The sequence below is a fragment of the Apium graveolens genome, chromosome 10 (assembly GCF_009905375.1).
Source record: "Apium graveolens cultivar Ventura chromosome 10, ASM990537v1, whole genome shotgun sequence".
Taxonomy (NCBI): Eukaryota; Viridiplantae; Streptophyta; class Magnoliopsida; order Apiales; family Apiaceae; genus Apium; species Apium graveolens.
This window is the reverse complement of record NC_133656.1, coordinates 111,753,046-111,778,547: the sequence shown is the minus strand read 5'-3', so window position 1 is coordinate 111,778,547 and position 25,502 is coordinate 111,753,046. Positions and strand designations below refer to the sequence as shown.

General features: G+C 33.5%; 2 protein-coding genes across 2 annotated transcripts; both read right to left on the bottom strand.

The window, feature by feature from the left end:
• Positions 1-820: 820 nt before the first annotated feature.
• LOC141690860 (uncharacterized) lies at positions 821-4,034 on the bottom strand. Its single transcript, XM_074495616.1, has 5 exons — positions 3,689-4,034; positions 3,504-3,582; positions 2,912-3,330; positions 1,936-2,800; positions 821-866 (listed from the first exon to the last, which is right to left on the bottom strand). The coding sequence occupies exons 1-5, from the start codon at positions 4,032-4,034 to the stop codon at positions 821-823; spliced, it is 1,755 nt and encodes a 584-aa protein (XP_074351717.1).
• Positions 4,035-4,165: 131 nt separating this feature from the next.
• On the bottom strand, positions 4,166-7,514 carry LOC141690858 (uncharacterized). The gene is made up of 8 exons (XM_074495615.1): positions 7,259-7,514; positions 7,149-7,169; positions 6,952-7,047; positions 6,776-6,853; positions 5,744-6,676; positions 5,206-5,511; positions 4,832-5,084; positions 4,166-4,709 (listed from the first exon to the last, which is right to left on the bottom strand). Exons 1-8 carry the CDS (start codon positions 7,512-7,514, stop codon positions 4,166-4,168), a joined length of 2,487 nt encoding a protein of 828 aa, XP_074351716.1.
• Positions 7,515-25,502: the final 17,988 nt, after the last annotated feature.

Genomic DNA, 25,502 nt, shown 5'->3' with positions numbered 1-25,502 from the left:
GACTTTCTCATTTTCAGTTCCGAAACTCAATCATATTTGTACCTTCTTTATTATAGTAGTATACTTTTCAACCTGTCATTTGAATTAAATTGTAATTTCAGATCTCACAAATGGGTTTGGATGGAAGATACTTGTGTTTCTCAACAGTGAGAAAATTAAATTTGGAGAAATAATAAGTAACTGAAAACCAATGTTTTCTGTGTTTTTTTTGTCAGCATGTGTTCATGTAACTAAATTTTAAGATTTCATATGATTTTTAAAATTTTAAATATTAATTTTAGTGTAAAGCTACCCTAATATTTGTTTGTTGGATTATATTGCCTAGGTTGTATAATGCGCTTTAACATTTCTGTGTTTTTCAGCCAATTCCGGGACGATTCTGGAGACAGTTGGGAAAAGTGCTTCCACCTAATTTATCATTTTTTATGAGAAATGGAGATCAGTATGACGGAACCTGTTTTCTAAATATTCGGAAAATATATGGCATAACGGATCTTATGGCTGACTATTGTTTAACCGAGTCTGATAAAATCCTACTTACTTACTTTGGCAATGGGAACTTTTTAATCATGGTATTTAACAATTCAGACATCGAAGTTATGCTAATGGACAACCGTTCAAGTGATACAGGTCATTGTGCTCTTTTTAAATTCTTAATTTGCATTATGCAGCAAATCTATCTATTTTCATCTATCAATTTGCGTAATTATTTTTTAGATATAATTAATATGACCATTGTTTACTTAAATTGATTAATCAATGTTTATTTGAATGTGACAGAAATGGAAAATGATATCGAACCTGAGGAACCATAGAACGATCAACTTGATCTGGAGGCTGGCGTGGAGCACATTGCAGCAGGAATACTGCAAGCATGATAAAACATTGATCCTATCAATTTTACTGCTATGATGAGATAATCTAAAGTGGACAACACAACTCATGGACCGGTACGTGAAATGTATAAATCTGTTAATAATATAGTTCGTTGTAACATCATAGTGTTTGTATTATTCTAATATTCTATAAATAACAATTATAGTTCGCTATTGAAATTGTGTTTGATTGATCAGTTTCATAAAAAACTCTTTTTCTGTAGTATATCCCAAAACACATCAGTCCATGAAATATGTCTTTCAAAGTTGGCGACAGAGTTGTCCTGCGGACTCCAGACGGTGAATTGAGTGTTGTGATTGTGATATCCGGCAGAACTTTTAGAATGTCAGGAGGATGGAACCAGTTTGCAAGAGATAACCATGTATCTTTGAATGAAACTCTTGTTTTCACCCTTTTGGAAGAAGATGTTGTCGTATTTCTTGTTAGCTTTCCCGGTAGAAATTAAGTAACCAACTATCTCTTAAACTGATTGAACTTGCTTTTGTCATGTACGGTATTTCGAAAAGACATTGTGAAGGTTTCTATTATTCTGGCATTTCACAAATTGCCATAAACTATGTTCTAATTCTATCAAATATTTCAAAGTATGTTGCTAAGTGCGAGTATTATACTCCGTTTATTTGTCATTTTATGAATATTGTAGAAATTTTTATGCATTGTCAATTGAAGTCATGTTACATTCGATTGCTTTGTTTAATTTTGATTAGTGTATGGAGGCATCTCACAATGGATTATTTTTTCTAAATTAAATGTATAATAGGATAACACATATTGTTTAACGATTCATAGAAAGATAGAGAAATATTGATCGACACTATATGTAAAAAGTGGAAGAATTATGGTCAAATCTCAATAAAAATACTTTATATATGGAAGATCAAATATCGATTTCACATTACTATAAATTAGGCTTTAAATAAGGCAATCATGAATAACTTAAAAATTAGGAAATTAAGTGATACATATCCACCCTATAAATTAGCAAGATATTCTTTAACAAAAGTTGTTATTAGAGATAAATGCAAATTGTGCAGTTACCGATTGTGATTATCTTTGCTCAAAAAATTGTAGAAAACTTCTTCAAAAATTACATTAGCCGTTACATTTGTATATCCTCCACTGTCACTGTCAATCAGAATATGTAAGCTTGAAGGAGAAGTAACTCTCGATACAGCAACATAAAGTTGTCCATGTGTAAACACGGATCTCGGAAAATAAAGTCCAACCTTGTGAAATGACTGTCCCTGACTCTTATTAATCGTCATAGCATAACACAACTGGACTGGAAATTGAACTCTTTTGAACTCAAATGGCCATTGAGTATCTGAAGGTTCCATTTCTATCCGTGGAATAATGTAAGTTGTTCCAACTTGAGAACCAATAAGTATATCACATACTATACTATTGAGAAAACACCTTTTGACAATCATTATTGTCCCATTACAAAGTCCCATGATCTGATTGAGGTTTCTCATGAGCATAATCATGCATCCTTCTTTAATTTTCAAATGATGTTTCGGCAGGCAAGGCATATTAATGGAATTCAAGTATTTAATTGGAAAAGCAGAACCAAAATCATTGTTATCACATTCACTGTCTACCAAGGAATCTTGACTAAAATAAGAGTGCTTCTTTCCTGGAACCTGATCAAGAATGTATGAATTTATATCACCCACAATGGCATTCATTGGAGTAAGAATTGATCTTTCCCTCAAATAGTCAGCATTCTTTATGTTCTTTGCAAGATCGGGATAAACTACGTCAACAACAGCCTTTAGTGGGTTCTCTCTTGCTCTAATCAGAAATTTATCTGGAATCACTACTTCCGGATCACTGATTATATCTTCTGGATGAACATTAGGAAGAGTACCATTACCAACATCAAGTACCCACTTGCTAAATTCTGCAATTTCATGTTTTTCTTATTCTGTTTTCCCAGAGGAAAGACGCATATTTTTTTCTAGTAAGAATACCCGACAATGATCCCATATCTTTAAACTATTTAAAGAAGCACTCACAACCTGTGCTCTTGAAGCTTTTGGTATCACAGGGAGCATTTGCCGAAAGTCTCCTCCAAAAACAATAGTTATACCGCCAAATGGTAGGTTGGCTCTTTCAGGATCCAATAATGTCATAATATCTCGTAAACTACGATCAACACTTTCGGCAGCATATCGGTGCTGCATGAGAGCTTTATCCCATATAATCAAACTGGTCTGCTTCAATAATTTACCAAGTTCAGTACTATGCTTGATTTCGGCAACCGAGTACTCATCAACCTTCAACGAAATGTGAAACCTTGAATAAGCTGTTCTTCCCCCAGGAAGCAGCGTAGCTGCGATGCCGGAAGAGGCAACAGGAAGAACTACCCTTCCAACACTACATAGTTTACATCGAAGAGTATTCCACAGGAAAGTTTTTCCACATCCTCCACTGCCGTATATAAAGAAAATACCTCATTTGCCATTTTCAACGCTGTCAATAATAGAAGCGTAGGCATAAAGCTGCTCTTTATTAAGTGATTTATAAAGTTTTTCATATCCTTATGCTCGTGTTCCTTGTTGTAAGAAATTTCATCAGATAGTAATCTGTTATCGAGTCCATACATAAAGTTGTCATCAGGAAAAGGCATCGAGTTGTAATCTTTAAGACTTTTTCCATCATCGTTAAAGAGTTTTTCAATTTCTACAATATATTTATAAATCAGAATTAATGAAAAGATTAACAGGTTAACTGTATCGTATAACTTTAAAAATGAATTTTGTTGAAGTATAACCAATTTAGAAGATACCTGCCAAAGCAAAATTCTGAATGTCTGATAGATTAAGATGTAGTTCATTGTTGTTGGTTATCCATTTTCTGGTCAACAGAATATCCTCAGACATGGATTCCCAATGTTTCTCCCATAGTTTTAAAGGGTCAGCAACCTGATTGTCTGATAATATATGCACAAATAACTGCCTGAGTTGACGTGGCATCGCATGAACTGCATTTTCAGATATAGCAACATCCCACTGTCTATCGTCCTTTAGATGTCCAAGTGCATCACACGCTTCTTGAAACAAAGTATGAACAAATCCATTGACAGACTTGAGATCTTGGTATGATGTGGCACCTTTGATGTGCACGAGTAACATCCTCAAAAAAATGTTTCATTGGAATGCGAGTGAACGTCTGATAATCACCAAACACCTGACCACGTTGCCGTGGCTTCCACTTACATAAGTCTGCCTTTCAAGTAAAATATGTTAGAAATTCAGTATAAGTGTTATTGTCTTGCCTCTGGGAAAGTTTTATTTGCTTCAAACCAGCCTTCAAGTTTGGTAAATCGAATTTTGGCTCTTTCAGCAACATCTCCAAGATCATCGTGTGGTTTAAACGAAACACTTTTCTCATCTTCCATGTGTACCGGTAAGCGCTCAACAGAAGGGAAACGATGGTGTATGTCAGAACCTAGCAATCTCCAAGCTGCTTCTGACGCACATATATAATGACAATCAAGGAAATTTTTGATGTCATCCGTTGACTTTGCTTTGGTTTCATCCGGTTTATCTTTTTTATTTTTCTTTCTAAGAAGCATTGTGGTAGTATCATGACCTTTCAAGCAGTATTTAAAAAGATATTTCAAAGATCGCGAGGAGTTACAGACCTCGAGATTTATATGATAATGAAAGCGCAACAACAAATCTTTATTGTATGGTACAACATACTGGTTTTCAAGAAGAACTCCTTTCTTCAAAACACTTGCTTCAGTCCGCCTTCTACGATACACAGGAAATCCACAATCATCGAAGAAAGTGTTCCCATTATACCTTTAAGCAGAGAAAAAAGACTAAATTAAGTGATGCATGTTTTCGCGTATTTGATAAATTGCAGTATTCAATTAAAAATTAAAATCATTGCTTGGATCACAATATTTTAAACACACACTTACTTTTTAGGAAAATGACGTCCACACTTTCCTTGGACCATACACGGAGAATAAGAAAAATCTTTACCACAAGGTCCATGTATCATATGCGCTTGAACTACGTTGTAGCCGATAGGATCCATATTTTTGTCTGGTATTTCGGTAGATATCAATTGATCAATCTGTTGCACATTTTGTGGCCTGCTTTGCGGGTGTAACCATATTAACATATGACAATGAGGAAGTCCACGCTTTTGGAACTCAATAACATACATAACTGATATTAAAAATAAAAAAAGAAAAAAAATCATGTTAAATGCATAAAAGACTACTGTTAAATTTAAATTTGTTTAGGCATATTGAGTGTTTGTCATGCGAACTTAAAAATTGTGCCTAACCTCCAATGCATTTCCCGAAGTAGTTCTTATTCTTTATAAGATCTAGGAGTTGATCAAGTTTCAACTTAAACACTCTAGCTATCACATCGGGTTTGTTAGCTACATCTACTCCAGGAAGATATTCCATCATTTGTTTAATTTCCGGCCATTGAGTATTACATATCATTGTCAAGAATAATGATGGATGTCCAATTGTACGACAAATAGCCAAAGAATCTTTGAAATACTGGTTCATGTACCGTTGAGAACCTGTATGGGTTGTTGGTAATATGACAGTCTTACCAATATTTCCAGGATTTGTATCACCTTTAGTAAGGGAATCACAAATAGACCTGTACAAATCAGAACGAATGGTGCTTTGGTGGTTTCTAATCCAGTCCAATCTGTACTGTTCTACCGCAGCAAATGCGTCGACAACAAATTGTTTCCAAAGACGACCACCAAGATGTAGATTCTTCCTAAAACAACATAAATAGTATAACGTATGAAATAAAAAGTTCCCTGGATTTAACATGAATTAAAATGTTACGGGTAATACCTTTTTTAGGACATATCATAAGCTTATAGGCATAGTATTCCCTCATTGTGACTGTAGTTCGGTGTCCGGTTTCATCAGGATGTTGATCATTAACTGCTTCGGCAGGCACATTCTGCTTCTTGTTCTTCAACGGTATATTGAGATGGAATCCATCATCACCATACGGAAAAAGTAATGGATATTGCAGAGACATGAAGTGCTTGCATGTTTCATAAACTCTCTTAAGAAATTTTTGCTTTGTCTCAACTACAATGTCTCTGAATGGACATGTATCATCACTGTCACCAATAATTAACACAGCTACTTCATTGGATGGTCCAACCTGATTTTTTCTGCCGAATGCAGATTTTGAAGATACCTGAATCAAACTAAAATCATCTGTATCCGGAATATTAAGGCGATCACGTGCATAACGGAATCCTTCAGAGAGCTTATTATTCTCATCCAACATCTTTAAGAGTCCTTCGACGATCTCTGGATCAAGACCATCAGATCCAGGGACCGCATCCATCCGATTATGGATTTCATTATCAGTGTCATACACATAGAGTTGAGCAAACTTTGGTGATTGTCCTTTCTTTGGTTTAAGACTTCCAATTAAATGATAATTTTGACCAATCAGCTTAAAGCAATACGGACCTTCTCCATTATTGATTTTACGATCTATTTTATCTCCAAGTGAGGTAAATTGAAATAAGGAGTTGTATGTCCTTATATTTTTCAGGAAATGAGCAGTCTTTTCACCTCTAGAAAGAAAACAGTAGAGGAAAGGAGGAGGAGGACGTTCTTTAGTAAGTTCAACCTGACCATTTTTGTAGTAAATTGAGAATGTAGGTGGACTGTTTTTATTTGATTTGTTGTTCCTCTCTTCATTCCACATCCTTGCTTTACATTTTCCACATATTTTCGATGGTGGTCCAAGATCCATGTATCCTTTCCAAAAATGTGGAAAATATTTAAAAAGGTTAGTATATGTTTTCATCAATTTCTTTGTATAAAGTGGATAGGTGAATTAATTGAATTTCCATATACCTAAATCCTCGTCTATATATTCATCATTATATTCTGATAAATCTTCACATTGGCATTGAGTAACATCAAGTTCATCATCTGTAAAAACATTAAGGATGTAAAATTATCAACATTCATCTTTCATGGAAGTTTCCCAAATTATACGAAGAATATTCAATCTGTGAATGTGACATTACCAGTTATGTATTGCTCATATTCCGGCATATCTTCCAGTACTACATCACTTGCATCATTGAAAGCATCCATCAGATTTACTCTGCTTACAGAGGTTCCTGCTATATCAAACACTCACTTCGAGAAAAATTGCCGAAAAACAAAAATCATGCTAAAATAAATGCCTTTAAAAATAAAAAGATATTCAGACATAACTAACCTTCATTACGGGGAAACCAATCTGCAGAAAATTTTTAAATTTAACAATATCAATACTTAAATATGAAAGAACTACAGATAAAATAATTAATATATTAATATTGAAACGACCTGGTAGTGGAATACCAAGATCCTCAGTCTCTGGAATTATAACTGATAATATATTTCGTCGTTCCCTTTTCTTAGCCATGGTAGAATTTTCAGAAATGCGAGCATCAATCTGCGCCTTTTTGTCTTTACTGTGTAACTTTGACGGGGATCGTAAATTCTTACCAAAATGAACTGGATCATTCATATTTAAGTTTGGATTATTGCTTGGTATTATCCTAGATGCAGGGAGCTCAAACATATTGTGTTTCTTAGCCATTGTTGGCCTATTCTATAATATTCGAGCTACTGGACTTTGTTGCAAGACTTGATAAACATGGATTGAAAAAGTTAAATGTACTACTACTAACTATCCGAAAGTTATAAAGCATTTGAAAGGTAATAGTTATACCTGAAGACGCTAACTGTTTAGGACTATATGGATTAGCCAATGAGTTTATATACATCAATCCAGATTGAGGTATTAAATCAAATAAATTAAGCCTTCGTTGTGATGGTGTATTACTAACTGCAGGATTACTTGCATGACGGAGAAAACCTAACATACAAATATTGTCAAACATGCGTGAACGAGCAAGATATATGTTGACAAACAAAAAATGCAAGTGAATGGAATGCTATATTTACCGTTTTTAATTGATGCTAAAACATTGGGGTCTACATTCTCATCAAGTGAACATTGACTGAACAATTTAGATTGTTTAGAAGATTGCAGAGTTTTTTTCCTTGAAGCTGAAATTATGCTCAAAATGTTTTATTAGTTTGATTTGTGAATTAATCTAGATTAGTCGCATTACTACTTTTAAAAAATGGCAGACCTTTAGGAGCGGATGAAGGAGACAATGGTCCAGGAGAGATCCGCTTATGACCTATTGTAAACAAATTTGCTTATGACCTATTGTAAATGGGAGGAAGATCATTAATTTGCAAACAAATTGTAAACAACATATTGTCCAAAAAACCTGATGATGATTCATGGTTCACATGTACTTTCTTTCTGGAACCTGTTAATTGAGTTGTTCCAGAGTGGTTGGCATACAAGAAGCGTTCATCAAAGCCTACAAAAATTCAGTTAATAATGCTGAGAATTTTGATGAATACCCAAACCTACAAAAACAGAACACGAATTAGATCATACCCAAACCTTTTGATGAATATGTCTGAGACAACTGGCCAAGAGGATTTCGTTTAATACCTACAAAAATAGAACACGAATTAGATCATTTAAGATTGCTATAAAAACAGAACATGAATTACACATACCTGAAATAGAAGATACTTGAATATTGTGATTGTGTTTCTCAAGAACCTTAGAATTAATAGAAGAGTTCTCTTTACCAACTGATAATGTAAACAACTGACTGGTTTTTTTTCTACTAGAACCTACAACAGATCATGCCATAAACAAATTCAAAATATGATAATTCAAATATGATTTTTGACGGGCAAGCGAGTACTACCTTTCTGTGTAGAAGAAGGAGATAATGGACCATTGTTACGCCGTTTCTGTGCAGTTGGATTACCCTCTTCAATCATGGCAATATGTTACTGTGTCATAGAATCCAAAAAAATCAAATACTGTAACTGATGTATTGTTAATTGATATGAAGAAAGAATACATTTGAATTTGAATTATATGTTTAAACTTGATTGAAGCATTAGTGTATTTTGAATTTGAATGTAACTTAAATTGAGGAGTAATCTTAGGCATGATCTTGTTATTTGTTACACAACATTTGATATGATTTTACATTAATAGACATGGGTTTTATCCATAAAACCGGATTATCCATCTTTTAACCCAAAAAAGTGTAAAAATAGAAGAGCTGGTTTACCCATTTAAAGTTTGACTATCCATAGCTGAAAATATATTTACCAAAATGGGTATAGAGTAGTATAATTTTTTTTGGATGGGAGGGTATTTAGTGTAATTTGCTTTTTTCTTTGCTAGCAAAGTTGAGGAATATATTGATGTCTTAGACGTAATCTTTATGTTTCTCTTGAGTTTAGATTGTCCAGCCCATTTCCTTTTCCTGGCCCAGTCCACTTCTTTTGAATTACTTTAATTTAACTTAGATCTAGCCCATTATCACCTTTATTTGTCTCGTCTTGGCATCACATGTCATCCTGCTTGTTTTTAATGCTCCTGATCGAGTGCTCAATTTCTTAATATAAACATGCTACTTTAAATTCGTGTTTTTATTTATTTGACTAATACTACGTAAATTAAATTACTTGTTTTTAAAAAATTTCTCTCGAATATTAGTTGTTTAAATTAAAATTTAAGAGTTGAGTCTCTGCGGAACGAATTTAAAATATTAAAATGGTAAATTGTGCGCTTGCAATTAAGATGGATATATTTGGCCCATCAATGAACAAGTAAGTTCGAATTGTTGGTCAAAAGTTAGTTAATTTGACCACTGAAAAGTCAAATGTAACAACTAAAAAAGGATTGGGTGAGTAATATATTTTACTTTTTATCTCTTACTACCTCCGTCCCCCTCATTTCTTTACAGTTTGTTCACATGCTTGACACGCATTTTAAGATAACTATAAAATATATTTCCATAATTTATTTTAAAAATTTTCTTTTTTTTTGTATAAATGTATGAACATTATATTTTTATTTAGAAGAAAAACAATTTTAAAAAAATTATTCAACTACATTTATTAAGAGCATTAAAGTGTGTGTCGAGTCTCCGTCCCCCAGTAAAGAATTGAGAGGGACGGAGGGAGTATATTTCTTCATAATTATATATATATTCATAATTATTTTATATAATTTAATCTAAATTCCGGGATGTTATTTAGAGTTTATTTTGAATGTCTACTATATATATATATATTCAGAAGTTCTACACATAATTCTCAAAAATATGTAATATTATTTTAAAGTAAATTACATTAAGTGTACCTAAATTTTTCCAAATCTGCAATTTGTGTATCTATGTTTTTATATCTAGTATAAAGCATGATGTAGTTTCAATTTTATTGCAATTAGCATACTTCTGTTAGTTGGTCTTGGCATTATTATGTTAATTACGTATTTTCACATTTCAGCTGAGGGCGTTTATGTTAAATCAAAAGGGCAAAGGTTCTTTTAAAAAAAATTATTTATAAAATAAGAACTACATGTTATATTTGGGTCAAAATCGGATCCACGCCTAAATTCTTAAAACTAAATTCTAAATTGAGCTCTTTTGTTTGCAACTGAAGGATGAATAGTGTGTGTGTCGTATGTTGGTGGTAGAGCGGACTGTTTAGACAAAGAACAACGTCTGAAGAGGTCTGTTAGCTGTGTGAATTAGTCGAAGGGGATGTAAGTACTTTCGATGGGTGGATCCTCCGGTTTGTGATCGTGGTCGTGTTGTTATAATGGGCTTGCTTGGAAGAATACAAGGGAATAAAGAAGAATTATAATTCTTGCTATTTTCTTTGGTGTAAGTGGAAATAAGATGTAATGTAACTCTGTTTAATTGTCGTTGTTCATCAATCTTAAATACTGGACTTTATTATGACGTAATGAAAATTTTGTTAATTTCATGAGTTTTGTTAATGATTGGGAGATTAAACATAGATAAAACATTGCATTGATAAAATATATAGAAAAACATGAACTAAAACACACAAGAAAAATAAGAACTAAATCACATGAAAAACAAGAAAAAAAATAATTAGAAGAACATTGATAAAACTCTAGTTCAACAAGAGTGTCTAGATGAAAACTGTAGCAAGGATGGAGTTGAGAAAAACATGGGCCTCATTAAACTGGTTGAGGCCATCATCAACACCAATTTGAGAGTATACAAGAGCAACGACTGCTGGGTTAACATTGTTGGACACATGCACAACAACACATGAGTCCCAAGTCTAATTTTTTAGGTTGTTGATCATAACCACCATAACAGCCAACCAAAAATCAGGGTCAGGATCATTGACATGCTTCACAGTCTCCTCACACTCACTTTCAATGAAAACAGACTTGACATTCCCTTTCCCTAATCCCATTTTATGTCCGTAGAAGATAGACCAAAACTCTGCAGCTACAGGCACCAGCAACCCCATCATACCAGCATGCCCCATGACCCAATGCACTTTATTATCCCTCAAAATGCATTCCATAGCACCCTGTCTCTGACCCTCTTCAAAGACCCATATGTAGTTAACCTTGAAGACATTTGAACTTGTAGGTTTTCTCCACCTGACTATGATGAATATAAGATAGTGTATTGTAACAGCCCAAATCCGGGGTCAAGATTTGGTGTAACTAAACAATCTTTTCATAATATAAAATAATATACAAATGACCCTTTAGTTCCGTATCGTTTACAGGTTATGGTATGAAATAAGAATCTAACCTTCTATAGTTCACAACAACTAAAATACAAGATTAAATACCTTTGTACTAATTATCTTGTCTTATCTTTTTAACATCTTCATCATCTTGCAGCAGAGATCTTTCTAACTTATGTTGTCTATTAAAAGCTACTCACTTTTATCCTCTTTTGTTTAGGAAAGAAATAAGAATTCAGAAAGCAAGAGTGAGCCAAAAAGGCTCAGCAAGTATATAATTGATTTCCAAGTATCAATATCAAAAGAACTTTACCAGAAAAAATCTTTTAAATAATTTATAAACATTTTTATTTATTTGAGGTAGTTGAGCAAAATAACAATTGGCCGTTACCAGCCTTTAATTACAAATCAGAAGTGACGAGCAATTTCCAGAATCATCTCCTGAATCAGGGTTTTGTCCGGTTTTGTAATCATAAATCTTTTCGGGAGAGAATGCCGTTAATGGCAATCGACAATGAATTAGACTGGACACTAGTGTAACGTTCACACTCATACCATGCTGATCAGTCAGGATATAGTGTAGATCTATATCTCAATATATAGATCCATTCGGGTACCCGAGCACTATCGCCCAAGGGTCCGGTCCATCCCCGGCCCATAGGGTCCAGCTCATCACTGGCTCTCATAATAACTCCAGCCCGTAGAGTATTTTGATGTCAAATCATTTTGATTTCAAAACATCCCAATTCAGGATTCGCAAATAACCCGAAAGAATAGGTATTTGCTCAAGAAATCAATCGATAATATTGGAACAATAATGAAATGGACTTGCATGATTAAGAGTAATTGTAGTGAAATATAAAGTAGTTAACTATTTTGAATTTAGAATATGAATGAAGTATTTGCAGTATATTACGAGAAAAGTTAGGAATACTTGCCTTCATAAGCTTTAACCACAATTACTGGTTGACTTTGGTCCGACTTGATCGCTCGGCTTTATCGTCAAACCACTAGCCTATTCTGGATATGATTCTATCCCTTATATCCTTCTATTGGAACCTTGTTGAGCCTGACGATTGATCACTAGGCTATTCTTAGTCCGAAGTAAACCTTCGGGTTTTCCAATTAGCACCTACAGAGTTGAAATACCTTAATTTAGACAATCGCTTATGCTTAACACATCCTTGTTATCAAATCTGCCCATCCGATATGAAATCCCGAATCGTATTTATATGTATTATTGAAATACATATAGCAATTATGGTTCACATCTTCGAAACTCGGTGCGGTATTTGTTTTCAAAAACTACGTATACTCGTCGTTTTGAAAATAATAAGGTAATCGATTATTTATAAAATATCTTGTCACAACACGTAATTAGGTTTCGGATAATATAATTATATATTCTCGTTCGACATCTCCAATAATTATAGGTTACGTCCCCGTATTTTTAGAATTAATTTCCCAAAAACCGGGCAGCGTCTCCTTTATTTATCGGCCTACCTGTTGAAACAATTCGACGTCAATCACAATCAACAACAACAATCCACAACCACCTATCCCAATATTCGCGAATCCCAACCACCGATACAATCTTTCAAAATTAAATAATCATTTTTGTTTCGAACCTAACTTCTCGAACTAATTTATTTAATTTAAAAACGCAGGACTCAGATAAAAATCATCACCGTCCACCGTCAGCTCGCCGAGGCTCATCGCCGATGGCGGTAACATTTGCGGGTACCCGATTAATTTTTGGATTTCCAACGCAAAACTCTACCGATTAACTTAATTTTTATTTCGTAACTATTATAGAATTCATCACAAATTAATTGCAACTTAGAAATTCTTTTTAGAACTATGGCCACGCGCACACGCGCGGCCAGTAAGGAATAAACAAGGCAGTAGTCGGGAAGCAACAACGGCAACAGAGAACACAAACGGCGACAAGATATACCCACCCCAATTACCACAAACATATATGCCCATATAATTATATATATACACATAACAGATGCACCAGGCACCCGACGGTATCTCACCGGCAAGATAAACCGGAAAGGATGCGGCGACAGCCTGCTAACAGGGGAAAAAAGAAACGGAAACAGAGGAACGAGGAAGAGAAATAGAGAGAGGAAATGGAGATAACATGGAGCGAGGGAGACAGAAAGAGAGAAGAGATTAAAGAGAGAGAGTGATGAGCGAGAGAGACACCCAAAAGAGAGACGAAAGGATAGGAAATTGGGGAAGATAAGGATACATATTGTCATCTGATGTAATTATTTTTTTATTACCCGATATCCTGCATTTTATTCCGCGATTAACGATTTGACAAGCGAATTTACGGGTTAAATACCCCGAAATACTTACCAAATAAATTTCAAAATTCCCGGAATAATTAAGACTAATAAAATAAAGTTTTCAAAAATTTTAAATTATTTTTGGAATGTGCATCAAACCTGTATTTTATAATTAAATGAACAAACACGTGATTAAATATAATCAGAAAATTTTCTGAAATATTTAAAAAATTATCGAAATATTCCAAACTTATTAAAATATAAGTTTCATAATTTTTAAAGTATTCTGAAATTTAATATTGAATTTACACTTTAATACAATCATAAAATCATTGAGGGATAAATAATTGATGAAGTATAGTTTTCTGAATTTTATAAATCCCTAAAAATAATAAATAAAATTATAAAGCAAGAAAAATAATTTTAGAAACAATTTTAGCATTTATGAGAATAAATATTCAATAAAATCACTTTAAAAGTAAAATAAATTCATACTGCTTAATAATTAATTATCAAGTAATCTTCGTATCAAACAAATTACCCATAATTAATAATAAGGCAACCCACAGCTAACAGAAACATCACATATTTTATTTATTTAATAATTCCATAATTACACTTATATATCGGATCAGAAAATAGATTACTTAGCCGCTAAGTAACTATTAAGATAATACAATTTAATATCAGATTTGGATAATTATCAAAACCGGGCTTCTTATAAAAGACTTTATACAAAAATAATGTAATAATATCTCATTTTTCGATAATACGGCTTTTATCGGTCTATAAAAATGATTATCGTAACGAAAATTTTGCGCTGGGACTCATACGTGTTAAACCGTACCCCTGATCGAAAAAGTCAAAACACGGAAAGTGTTCAGAATCATCAGATTAGGTTATGAAGGAGTTTTTCGAAGAGTTTCAGGTCGTAAAAATGCAAAAACAGTTGAAGTTGGACAATTTCCAATTTTATAAAGTAATTTTATAATGACTTAAAAATAATAATTATTAATTCTATACATCCTTATAAATTCAAATAATAATCCGAAAATTGACAGAAAAATACCAAAATTATCTATATTTGATTCTGGATAATTAAAAATTAAAAAATCCTAATTTTATCATATATAAACACCCAAACATCAATATCAATCATCAGATAATTCACCAAAAATTCACGTAATAGTTACATAATAATTATTTAGTAAAAAAAATAATTACACGATATTTCCCGGATGTTACATGTATGAAGTGTTTTGCATGTGCTATAGTGTTTCGAGGGTGTGTACAAATAATGCCTTCCAATTAATCTACTCTACATGCATGGGCAAAATAGTCAAAGCCTTAATTTCCAAAGCATTCATACTGTCAATACCAAGACAAGTGGTCTTTAGTGGAAGTAACTTCATTTAAATATTAATTATGCTGTAAAAACTATTACAATAATATTATTTGTACCAAAAATAAAGTTGTGTACAAATATTTGTACCAAAATAAAGCCTAGCATTATAGGAAATATAAAAAATTATAAAGCACTAGACTAGTCTTCATGGTAATAAAAAATATCACAGTTTCCACTGCATAATTTCCTCATGGATTAAACATCAACTTCATAACCTCCATGGAGGCCTTGCTCTGAATTGTGATTTTCTAGCATTAGCCTCTGCTTCTATCTACTTCAAGGTTGTGACATATTGACCCCTAATCATAAATCTCTGTGGCTGACAGAGAAGTTGTCCTAAATGATGATCTAGACCATTGGGATGTTGATTTTTCCATTAACCAGTCATGACATTTTTTGGATAGTTAGTACAAAAAATAAGCCTAGTTTAGATTACTATGTACTGCATTGTAATGTAAACACTTAACAAATAATAGTTACTTTTTCAAGCTCAGTCGTATGTTTTTTAAACATATACTATATGATAGCTCTAGCTGCCATCCAAAGTAATGTTATGCAACCAACTCCTTTATGATCTTTACACATGTTCCTTAACAAATGCATAACATGGAATCTATGCTCGGCGTTTGGTACTAGTGTTATAAGAGCGTTGACTAATCCCTGCAGCAAAATGAAAGAAGTACAAAGACATCATGAATGTATTTGCAAAAGATAAATATGAAAGTAAGTAAGTAAACTTACTTTCTGTCTGATATAAATGTCTAACCACCAGAATTAACTATATTTACATCTTGTAGGAGCAATGATAGGAACCAATTTCATGTTTCATTATATCTTACCTCAATAATAGCCCAACATATAGAGTACATTCCATCATTGGAATCATATCCAACATTAGTTAAAAGTTGCCCATAAAAGGACCTCAAATGGCAGCCATCTAACCCTATAAGAGGCCTATATCCAACTCTAAAATCATGCTTCAAGGGTCCCAAACAGACATAAATTATTTTGAATATCCTGTCGATCAGTCATGGTTCTTCACTATCAAACATTATTTTAATAGTGCCATCTACAATTTTATTTTTAAATGTATCCATATAATCCCATACTTGATCATACCGTGCTTCATGTTTTCCCATTATCACTCTTAAGGCCTTAATTTTTGCCCTGCCAATTGCATAAATGCTAACCTCACAGCCCCTATCATTTACAACTTTTTTCCTAAAGGCACCAAGTGGTCAAGTGGGATTCATTATAATGTCATTCTCATAGTATTCTACAATCCAATTAGAACTCATAAATTTCTGTTTAAAAGTGGGTGGACATGTGTGAGTGGCTAAATATATCTTCATCTGATAAGTCTTAGTGTCTTTCAATGGAGTTGCATAGATCTTTAGTTCACTTCCCTCTCTTTTACACACATACTTTATCCTCTTTCCATAATTCCTGCATTGAGCAACTTGTTTCATATGCATTATGGCATGTTTCCTCACTGCAGTCCTAAGAGAATTACCACTACTAAATAACATACCTATGCTAAATTTGGGATTCTTCATATATGTTTTCTCATCAAACACAAGAAAAGAAATTGTGTCTTCATCAGTATTATTGGCATCCATCCTTTCCTCTTCACTATTGTAATCATTGTCACTGATTTCAAAAACATATTCCTCAATAAAATCATGAAGTTATGCAACATCAGCTTCCTTTTGTTCTTTCATTTGCTTTCTCTTTTCTTTCACATCACACATCTCATCATTTATACTTTCAATATTATAAGAGTCATCATAAAAACTACCTCCTTCAGCATCAGTAACTACCAATATTCCATCAATCTGCATAACCTCATTGTCCACTACAACATTCTTCTGTTGTGAATACCTATCATAATGTCTTGTTAGGTCCTCAAGTAACATTTGATCTATTTCCTACTCATCATAACCCTCATAAGAATTCAGATTAGGAATATTTAAATTACAAATTAACTTCCTGAGAGGGACTGTAGTCTTGGGTGAATTCTACATTGACATTCATATCATACACATTTACCTATCTAAAATTATCAAATTTGGTACGCATTTCAACTACATTCATATCTTTATTTACATATCTTAACGCATTAAAATTGGACAATTTATATGAAAAATTTATATAACCAATATTACCAAAAGCCTCTTCAATCATTGTACCAAGCTCTAATAAAGACATCTCACTAACATTAAAATTTTTGACAGACCTATATGTGCCAGCAAGATATTCTCCAAAGACCTCACTATGCTCACCGCCATTGTGAATTTTGATAATAAATAAGTCTTTGTCATCTACACAATTTAGAAAGGGGTATTATAATACATTTTCAAATCATAAATTGAATATCCCATGATCTAGTATACCATGATCACACATTAGTACATAATAAGAAAACGCTGTGTTGGCCTGCTCTTTTGCTCAATTCAGACAGCTTACAAACGGCATTACAGACTAACTAACCGAAACATATTGCTTGCAATAAAATTGATACTACAACATGCTTTGTGCTAGATATGAAACTACAGGTAAAAAATACAGATTTTACAAACTTTAGATACACTTAATGTAATTTACACTTTTATTTTAATAAAACAATAAAGACATGTCTTGCTCCAAGGCCTAAGAGAGAAGTCGAGAACTTTAGGGGTGTCTTACTGCCTTGGAGCATCTCTAAGATTAATAGTTAAAACTGTTAGTTAAAATATGATTAGCTAAAATTTTATTGAACATGTAAAGATTTATACTCCATTGATATTAGCTATAATAAATAGCTAAATTTAAAATATTATTATTAATAATTTCAAATATATTAGTAAAATTAAATTAATATATATAATATTTCTATATTTATGTCAATATTATAAAGTAAACATTATAAAATCAAATTAAATAATCATCATGACTGGTTACATAATGGAATATTGTGTATGTAGATTTTAATTAGTGCCTTGATTGAAGGCTATTATGTACCAATTATGGGGACCATTTGTTATGGCATATATTTTGTCCTTTTATGGGCAATTATGTGCCATCCTTTTGGCTGCAATTACGTGCAATTGTTTTTGGCTTATTTTGTACATTTTAATTCTAGTATTTTTTATATAATATTCCTTAAGTAAATATATTAACATATTTAAAAAAATGGAAAAATTATCTAAATATTATTATATTAAAAATTATAATTTTAGTTAATAATAAAGTAACATTTTTACATTTAGTAACATAATATTATTATTTTATAAATAAAAAGGTAAATATTATGTATTGATAGAGTTGTGTTCTATAGAGATCCTAATATTTTGAAGACTCTAGAGACCTATGTTTCCACCGTTGGATCAATTTTCAACGGTGGCTCAGGAGCGGGATAACAAAAAGTAAGGATTGGAAGCTCGAAGACAAAAAAAAGAAAGAAGGCTTGTTAGGAATATGTTGTGAACTTGATGATAAATTAAACAAAATACCTTAGTAGATTTAACTTAGTGTATTTTGTAGCACTCGACGGATAATCCAATATAGTCCCGACGGATGATTTAATATAGTCCCGACGGATGATTTAATATAGTCCCGACGGATGACTATTTGACATCCACCGGGTGAGTAGCTTATGAAATAATAAGATCTGTAACACATTTATGCAAACAACTTTGTGTAGATTATGTAGGAGCATATGAGTCATGTTGACTACTAGTGAATATGCAGAATAAGTTGATTAATTGTAAATATGAGATGTCTTGTAATTCTGTATAAGTGAAATGGAGTCAAGTGACAAATAGCTACTCAATGGATGATCAACAAAGCTACCCGACGGATGATCGACAAAGATGCCCGACGGATGACACGCATATACCCGACGGATGATCAAATTCAAATATCTGTTGACAATGACAACACAGTCACATGCGTCGGGTGTTTGCAAAAGGAATGTGGTACCCTGTTAAGCAGGAATTTGAGAACAAAGAAGCATTACCATTTCCATGCAATTGTGAAGATATTCAAAGATGCTGTAATAGAGTAGTAAAGCAGCATGGAGTTAGACTAGATATGTTTTTTTTATTATCTTGTCTTATTGTTAAATAAACTTGGTGATATATAAACCAAGTGTAGCTAGTAGAACATTCAACAAAGCAAACATATTTTAGAAGAGAGATAGAAAAAGCTATACTTGTCAAGAATCTCTTTGTAGTTTGTTTGTTCTACTTGTAAGCAGCTATGAGCTTTTCAAGCTTCACAGGGTTCTCATTTGATATATATATATATATATTTATATATATCTCTGGTGGATACTTTCAAATCCACCAGAAAGTTTTAAAAGCTTGTGTTTTTATTACTTTGTGTTTTGATTTACATAACTACTTCATTCCGCAATCTGCAAATCAAACACTTATTTATTTGTCGAGTTAGAACTATTTTTAAAATCTTAAAAAAGTAGCCATAATTACATTCAACCCCCTTCTGTAATTCTTGTTGTATTGTTAGGGAATAACAATTGGTATCAGAGCAAGCTTTTGAAGTACAAAGAGTGTAAAGATCAAAACAAACAGCAAGATGAACAAGATGAACAAGATGGATGTTGGAGTGAAAATTCCATTTCTGGACAAAGATAATTATCACCACTGGAAGGTGAAAATGCACCTACATCTTCTTTCCCAAGATGAGGACTATGTGGATTGCATAGAGAGAGGTCCTCATGTACCAATGAGAGCTGCAACAGGCAATGAACCATCTGTTCCTAAACCTAAGCATGAATGGTCAGATCCTGATATTGAGCAAGTCAGGAATGACAAGAAGGCCATGTATATATTGTTCAATGGAGTTGATGGTGATATGTTTGATAACATCATTAAATACAAAACAACCAAAGAGGTTTGGGACACAATCCAGATTATTTGTGATGGTACTGAGCAAGTAAGGGAGAATAAGATGTAGCTGCTAATTTAACAATATGAGCACTTCCACTGTGAAGAAAGTGAGTCTCTCACTGACATTTTTAGTAGATTTCAAAAGCTACTAAATGCTCTGAAGTTGCATGGAAGAGTCTATCAAATAAAAGACTCTAACCTCAAGTTCTTTAGATCTCTTCCAAAAGAGTGGAAGCCAATGACAGTCTCATTGAGAAATTCACAAGATTACAAGGAGTTCACCTTGGAGAGACTGTATGGCATCCTAAAAACTTATGAGCTTGAAATTGAGCAAGATGAGAGAATGGAGAAAGGAAGGAAGAAAGGAGGGTCCATAGCATTAGTTGCTGAGTTAGAAAAGGAGAAAGAAATGAAGATAGAAGTTGTTGAGTCTACATCAAAGGTCTGTGAAAACAAGGGTAAAGGGCTGATAGCTGAAAATGAAGATCACTTGAGCCAAGATGACATGGATGATATTGATGAACATCTAGCATTCCTATCTAGAAGATTTTCCAAGCTCAAATTCAAAAAGAATTTTGGAGCAGCCAAGCCAAGTATAAACATGGTGGATAAATCCAAATTCAAATGTTTCAAATGTGGCTTGGCAGGGCATTTTGCGAGTAAATGTAGAATCTGATTCTAGCAAGAAGAAGTTTGAGCCTGTTGATCATAAACAGAAATACTTTGGGTTGCTCAAACAAAAGGAAAGGGCTTTCATCACACAAGAGAATGACTGGACTACAGATGGTTTGGATGAAGATGAATAAATAAACTATGTCAATCTAGCCCTGATGGCCAAGTCTGATGAAACAGAAACAAGTTCTTCAAGTAATCAGGTAATCACCACTATCCTAGAACATTTATCTAAAGTTGAGTGTAATGATGCCATAAATGACATGTCCACATAATTATATTACTTGTGTGTTACATATAAGTCCCTCACTAAGGAAAATGCTAAAATTAAAGAAAACAATATGTTTTTAAGTGAGAGGAATAATGTGTTAGAGTCTCAGTTTATTGAATTTGAAAAATTGAGAATTGAGTGTAAGATTGCTAAGGATGAATTAACTGAGTCCTTAAAGAAAGAAGAGCTTTTAAAGAAGCAGCTTGAATGAGAATAGGAAGTGATTAAAACATGGAAATCATCCAGAGATGTTCATGCTTAAATCACTAAAGTTCAAGGTATTGAGTCCTTTTGTGATGCAGCCTGGAAGAAGAGTAAAGGGAAGCTTGAGTCCAATTTGGTTGAAGGATTGTTGACAGATGTGGACTCGACGGATGATGAAAATCATCTGTCGGATAATCAGAAGGATTATCCGTCGAGTGACAAAGAGCCACATCCGTCGGCTGTGAGTAAACCTATTAGCAAAGCTAAACTAGCTAAGTTAAATGAGAAATATGGATCAGTTTCTAAGAACTTTATTCCAGGAGAATCTAGTCAAGTTAAGAAGGAGAGGAAAGTTAATGTTGGTCATCTGTCCATCAAGCAATTGAATGACAGATTATAATAGATTGAGGTTAAAATGGAAACTAAAAAGAAAACCAATAGAAATGGGAAAGTAGGAATTAACAAACATAACAACTACACACATGATAAATATGCACCAAGAAAAATCTGTGTTAAGTGTGGTAGTGTTAATCACTTATCTGTTAATTACAAACTTGCCATGCCTAGTACTATATCTGCACCTCCCTCTTTTCCCAACATTAGTGTTATGCCTACCATTCCTATGAATGCTATGTCTGCTCAGAATATGAATGCACAATTTGCTAATATGCCATTTGCACCTAATACTTATTATGCTGCATTTAGTATGCCTCAAATGCCATTTAACATGTCTTACTGGAATAACATGTTTGCAAATAGCATGCCTTTTCCTATTAATCAAAATGTGCTTGACAATTCTGTTTTAATGACTAGTTTCAATGGTCCAACTCAAATGACTAAGGATGAATCAGAAACTTCCCAAGTCAAATGAGATCAAACCTAAGAAACCAAAGAAGAAAGCTAACAAGGCGAGACCCAAAGAAACTTGGTTACCAAAATCAACTTGATTTGATCTTGATGTGTACAGGGAAATAGAAAGAATCTTTGGTATCTGGATAGTGGTTGCTCAAGGCACATGACTGGAGATTCTACCCTGCTCACTGAGTTTAAGGAAAGAGTTGGCCCAAGTATTACTTTTGGAGATGACAGCAAGGGTTATACTGTGGGATATGGCTTGATTTCGAATGACAATGTCATCATTGAAGAGGTTGTCCTAGTGGATGATCTCAAGCATAATTTTTTGAGTATCAGCCAGCTTTGTGATAAGGGAAACTCAGTAACCTTCAATTCAGAAGCATGTGCTTTGACAAACAAAAGGAGCAACAAAGTGGTTCTCGCCGGTGTGAGAAAAGGAAATGTGTATCTAGCTGACTTCAACTCATCTAATGCAGAATCTGTCACTTGTTTTCTCAGTAAAGCAAGTCAAGATGAAAGTTGGCTATGGCACAAGAAGCTGTCCCATCTAAACTTCAAAACCATGAATGAACTTGTCAAGAAAGAACTGGTAAGAGGTATTCCTCAAGTGGAGTTTACTAAGGATGGTTTGTGTGATGCCTGCCAGAAAGGAAAGTAGATCAAAGCATCATTTAGAAAGAAGCTTGATTCAACAATTGAAGAACCTTTGTAATTGCTACACATGGATTTGTTTGGACCAGTCAATGTGTTGTCTATCTCAAGGAAAAGATTTTACCTAGTAATTGTTGATGATTTCTCAAAGTTCTCTTGGACATATTTCCTAAAGTCTAAAGATGAAGCTAGTGAAATCATCATCAATCACATAAGGCAAGCCAACAATCATCCTGATTTTAAAATAAGAAGAATCAGGAGTGAAAATGGAACTGAGTTGAAGAATTCTGTGATGAGATCATTTTGTGAGGAGAATGGGATTATGCATGAGTTTTCTGTAGCAAGAACTCCACAAAAAAAGGGAGTAGTGGAAAGAAAGAACAGATCTCTTATTGAAGCTGCAAGGACTATGCTTGAAGAATCAAAGTTACCAACATATTTTTGGGCTGAAGTTGTGAATACTGCCTGCTACACTCAGAATATTTCTTTGGTTAATCAAGCAAAGTGTATGACACCCTACCAGTTGTTCAAAAATAGGAAGCCAAATCTAAATTTTCTTCATGTCTTTGGCTGCATATGTTTTATCTTAAGAAATTAAACTGATCATCATGAGAAGTTTGATGCTAAGCAGATGAAGGAATTTTTGTTGGATATGTTGTGGGAAAGGCATATAGGGTCTACAATCTTAGGACCAAAATTGTTATGAAATAAATACATGTTGTGTTTTATGATAAAAAGATTGAAGGACTACAAGATGAAGATTTCCATGAAAGCCTCAAGTTTGATAATGCGGAGATGGTCAGTGATAATAGTGATGATGATAGTGATCAAGAAACAGTGACTAAAGATAATATTAGAAAAATCTACAACTATTGAAGAACACAATTCAACTTCTGTCGAGTTGCAAAATGCTTCATCCGTCGGGAGACAATCTGCCTTATCCGTGGGGAGACAATAAGCTTCATCCGTCGGGACACAAAGTGCATCATCCGTCGGAACATTAAGAGAAGCTGAAAGTCAGAATAGATCACCTACAGAAAGTTCCCCTTTATCAAATGAAAGATTCACAAACTCAGGGGGAGTTTCTTATAATCAAAACTCAGTCACATATCAAGACAATAATGAGGCCTCTTCATCTAGAGCTAATCTACCTCAACAAAGAAAATGGACTAAAGATCACCCTTTTGAGCTCATCATTGGCGATGCATCTTCTAGAGTTCAAATAAGGAGAGAAACTCAAAAAGAATGTCTATATAGCAGCTTTCTATCTAAGGCAGAACCAGAGAAGGTAGAAGAAGCTTTGTTGGATCCTGATTGGATTTTAGCTATGCAGGAAAAGCTAAATCAATTTGAAAGGAACAAGGTATGGAAGCTGGTACCCAAACCTAAAGGGAAGAATCCAATTGACACCAAGTGGGTATTCAGAAACAAGATGGATGAAAATGGCATAGTGGTCAGGAATAAAGCAAGATTGGTTGATAAGGGCTATTATCAACAAGAAGGAATATATTTTGATGAAACCTTTGCTCCTGTTGCAAGACTTGAAGCCATCAAGATTTTCTTAGCCTATGCAGCCCATGCCAATTTCAAGGTCTATCAAATGGATGTCAAATTTGCTTTTCTGAATGGAGATTTGGAGGAGGAAGTCTATGTTAGTCCTAGTTTTGAAGATCTAAATTTTCCAGAATATGTCTACTATCTTTTGAAGGCACTTTATGGACTAAAGCATGCACCTAGACCCTGGTATGACACTTTATCAAAGTTTCTTTTGGAAAATCATTTCACAAAAGGTACTGTTGATAAAACTTTATTCTTTAGAAATGTTAATGGGTCTAGTATACTTGTTCAAATATATGTAGATGATATTATATTTGGCTCTACAGATGAAAAACTTTGCAAAAAGTTTGCCAAATTGATGCAAAGTAAGTATGAAATGAGCATGATAGGAGAACTAACATACTTTCTTGGTTTACAAGTTAAGCAAGTTAGTGATGGAATATTAATTAGTCAAACTAAATGTATTCATGATCGTTTAAAGATGTTTGATCTAATGGATTGTACATCTTCAAAAACTCTCATAGCCACTCCAATTAAGCTTGAATTAAACAGTACTGAAAAGTCTGTGGATATTTCAAGCTACAGGGGCATGGTTGGCTCACTTTTGTACTTAACAACTAGTAGGCCAGATATAATATTTTCTACTTTTCTTTGTGCTAGATTTCAGGCTGTTCCTAGAGAATCTCACTTAGTAGCTATCAAGAGAATCTTCAAATATCTCAAAGGAACACCAAAACTTGCCATTTGGTACCCTAGAGATTCTGGTTTTGATTTAACTGGTTATTCAGATGCAGATTATGTAGGTTGTAAAATAGACATAAAAAGTATAACAAGAACCTGTCAATTTCTAGGAAATAAGCTTGTGTCCTGATTCAGTAAAAAGTAAAATTCAATTTCTACCTCTATACCTGAAGCTGAATATATTGCTGCTGGAAGTTGTTGTGCACAGATTTTGTGGATGAAAAACCAATTGTTGGACTATGGTCTACCAGTGGATAGAATTACTATTTTCTGTGATAACACAAGTGCAGTTGCCATCACTGAAAATTCAGTGCAGCATTCAAGAACAAAGCACATAGACATCAAGTACCACTTCATTAGGGAGCATGTGATGAATGGTACTGTGGAACTTCATTTTGTTCCAAGTAAA

Coding starts and splice junctions, on each gene's coding strand:
- LOC141690860 (XM_074495616.1), bottom strand. CDS start 4,034: ATGTTACTCGTGCACATCAAAGGTGCCACATCATACCAAGATCTCAAG. Junction 3,331..3,503: donor TTTCCTGATGACAACTTTAT/GTATGGACTCGA, acceptor TATATACGGCAG/TGGAGGATGTGGAAAAACTT. Junction 2,801..2,911: donor TTCAAGAGCACAGGTTGTGA/GTGCTTCTTTAA, acceptor ATGAAATTGCAG/AATTTAGCAAGTGGGTACTT.
- LOC141690858 (XM_074495615.1), bottom strand. CDS start 7,514: ATGGCTAAGAAACACAATATGTTTGAGCTCCCTGCATCTAGGATAATA. Junction 7,170..7,258: donor TCTTGGTATTCCACTACCAG/GTCGTTTCAATA, acceptor AATTTTCTGCAG/ATTGGTTTCCCCGTAATGAA. Junction 7,048..7,148: donor TTGGTTTCCCCGTAATGAAG/GTTAGTTATGTC, acceptor TTGATATAGCAG/GAACCTCTGTAAGCAGAGTA.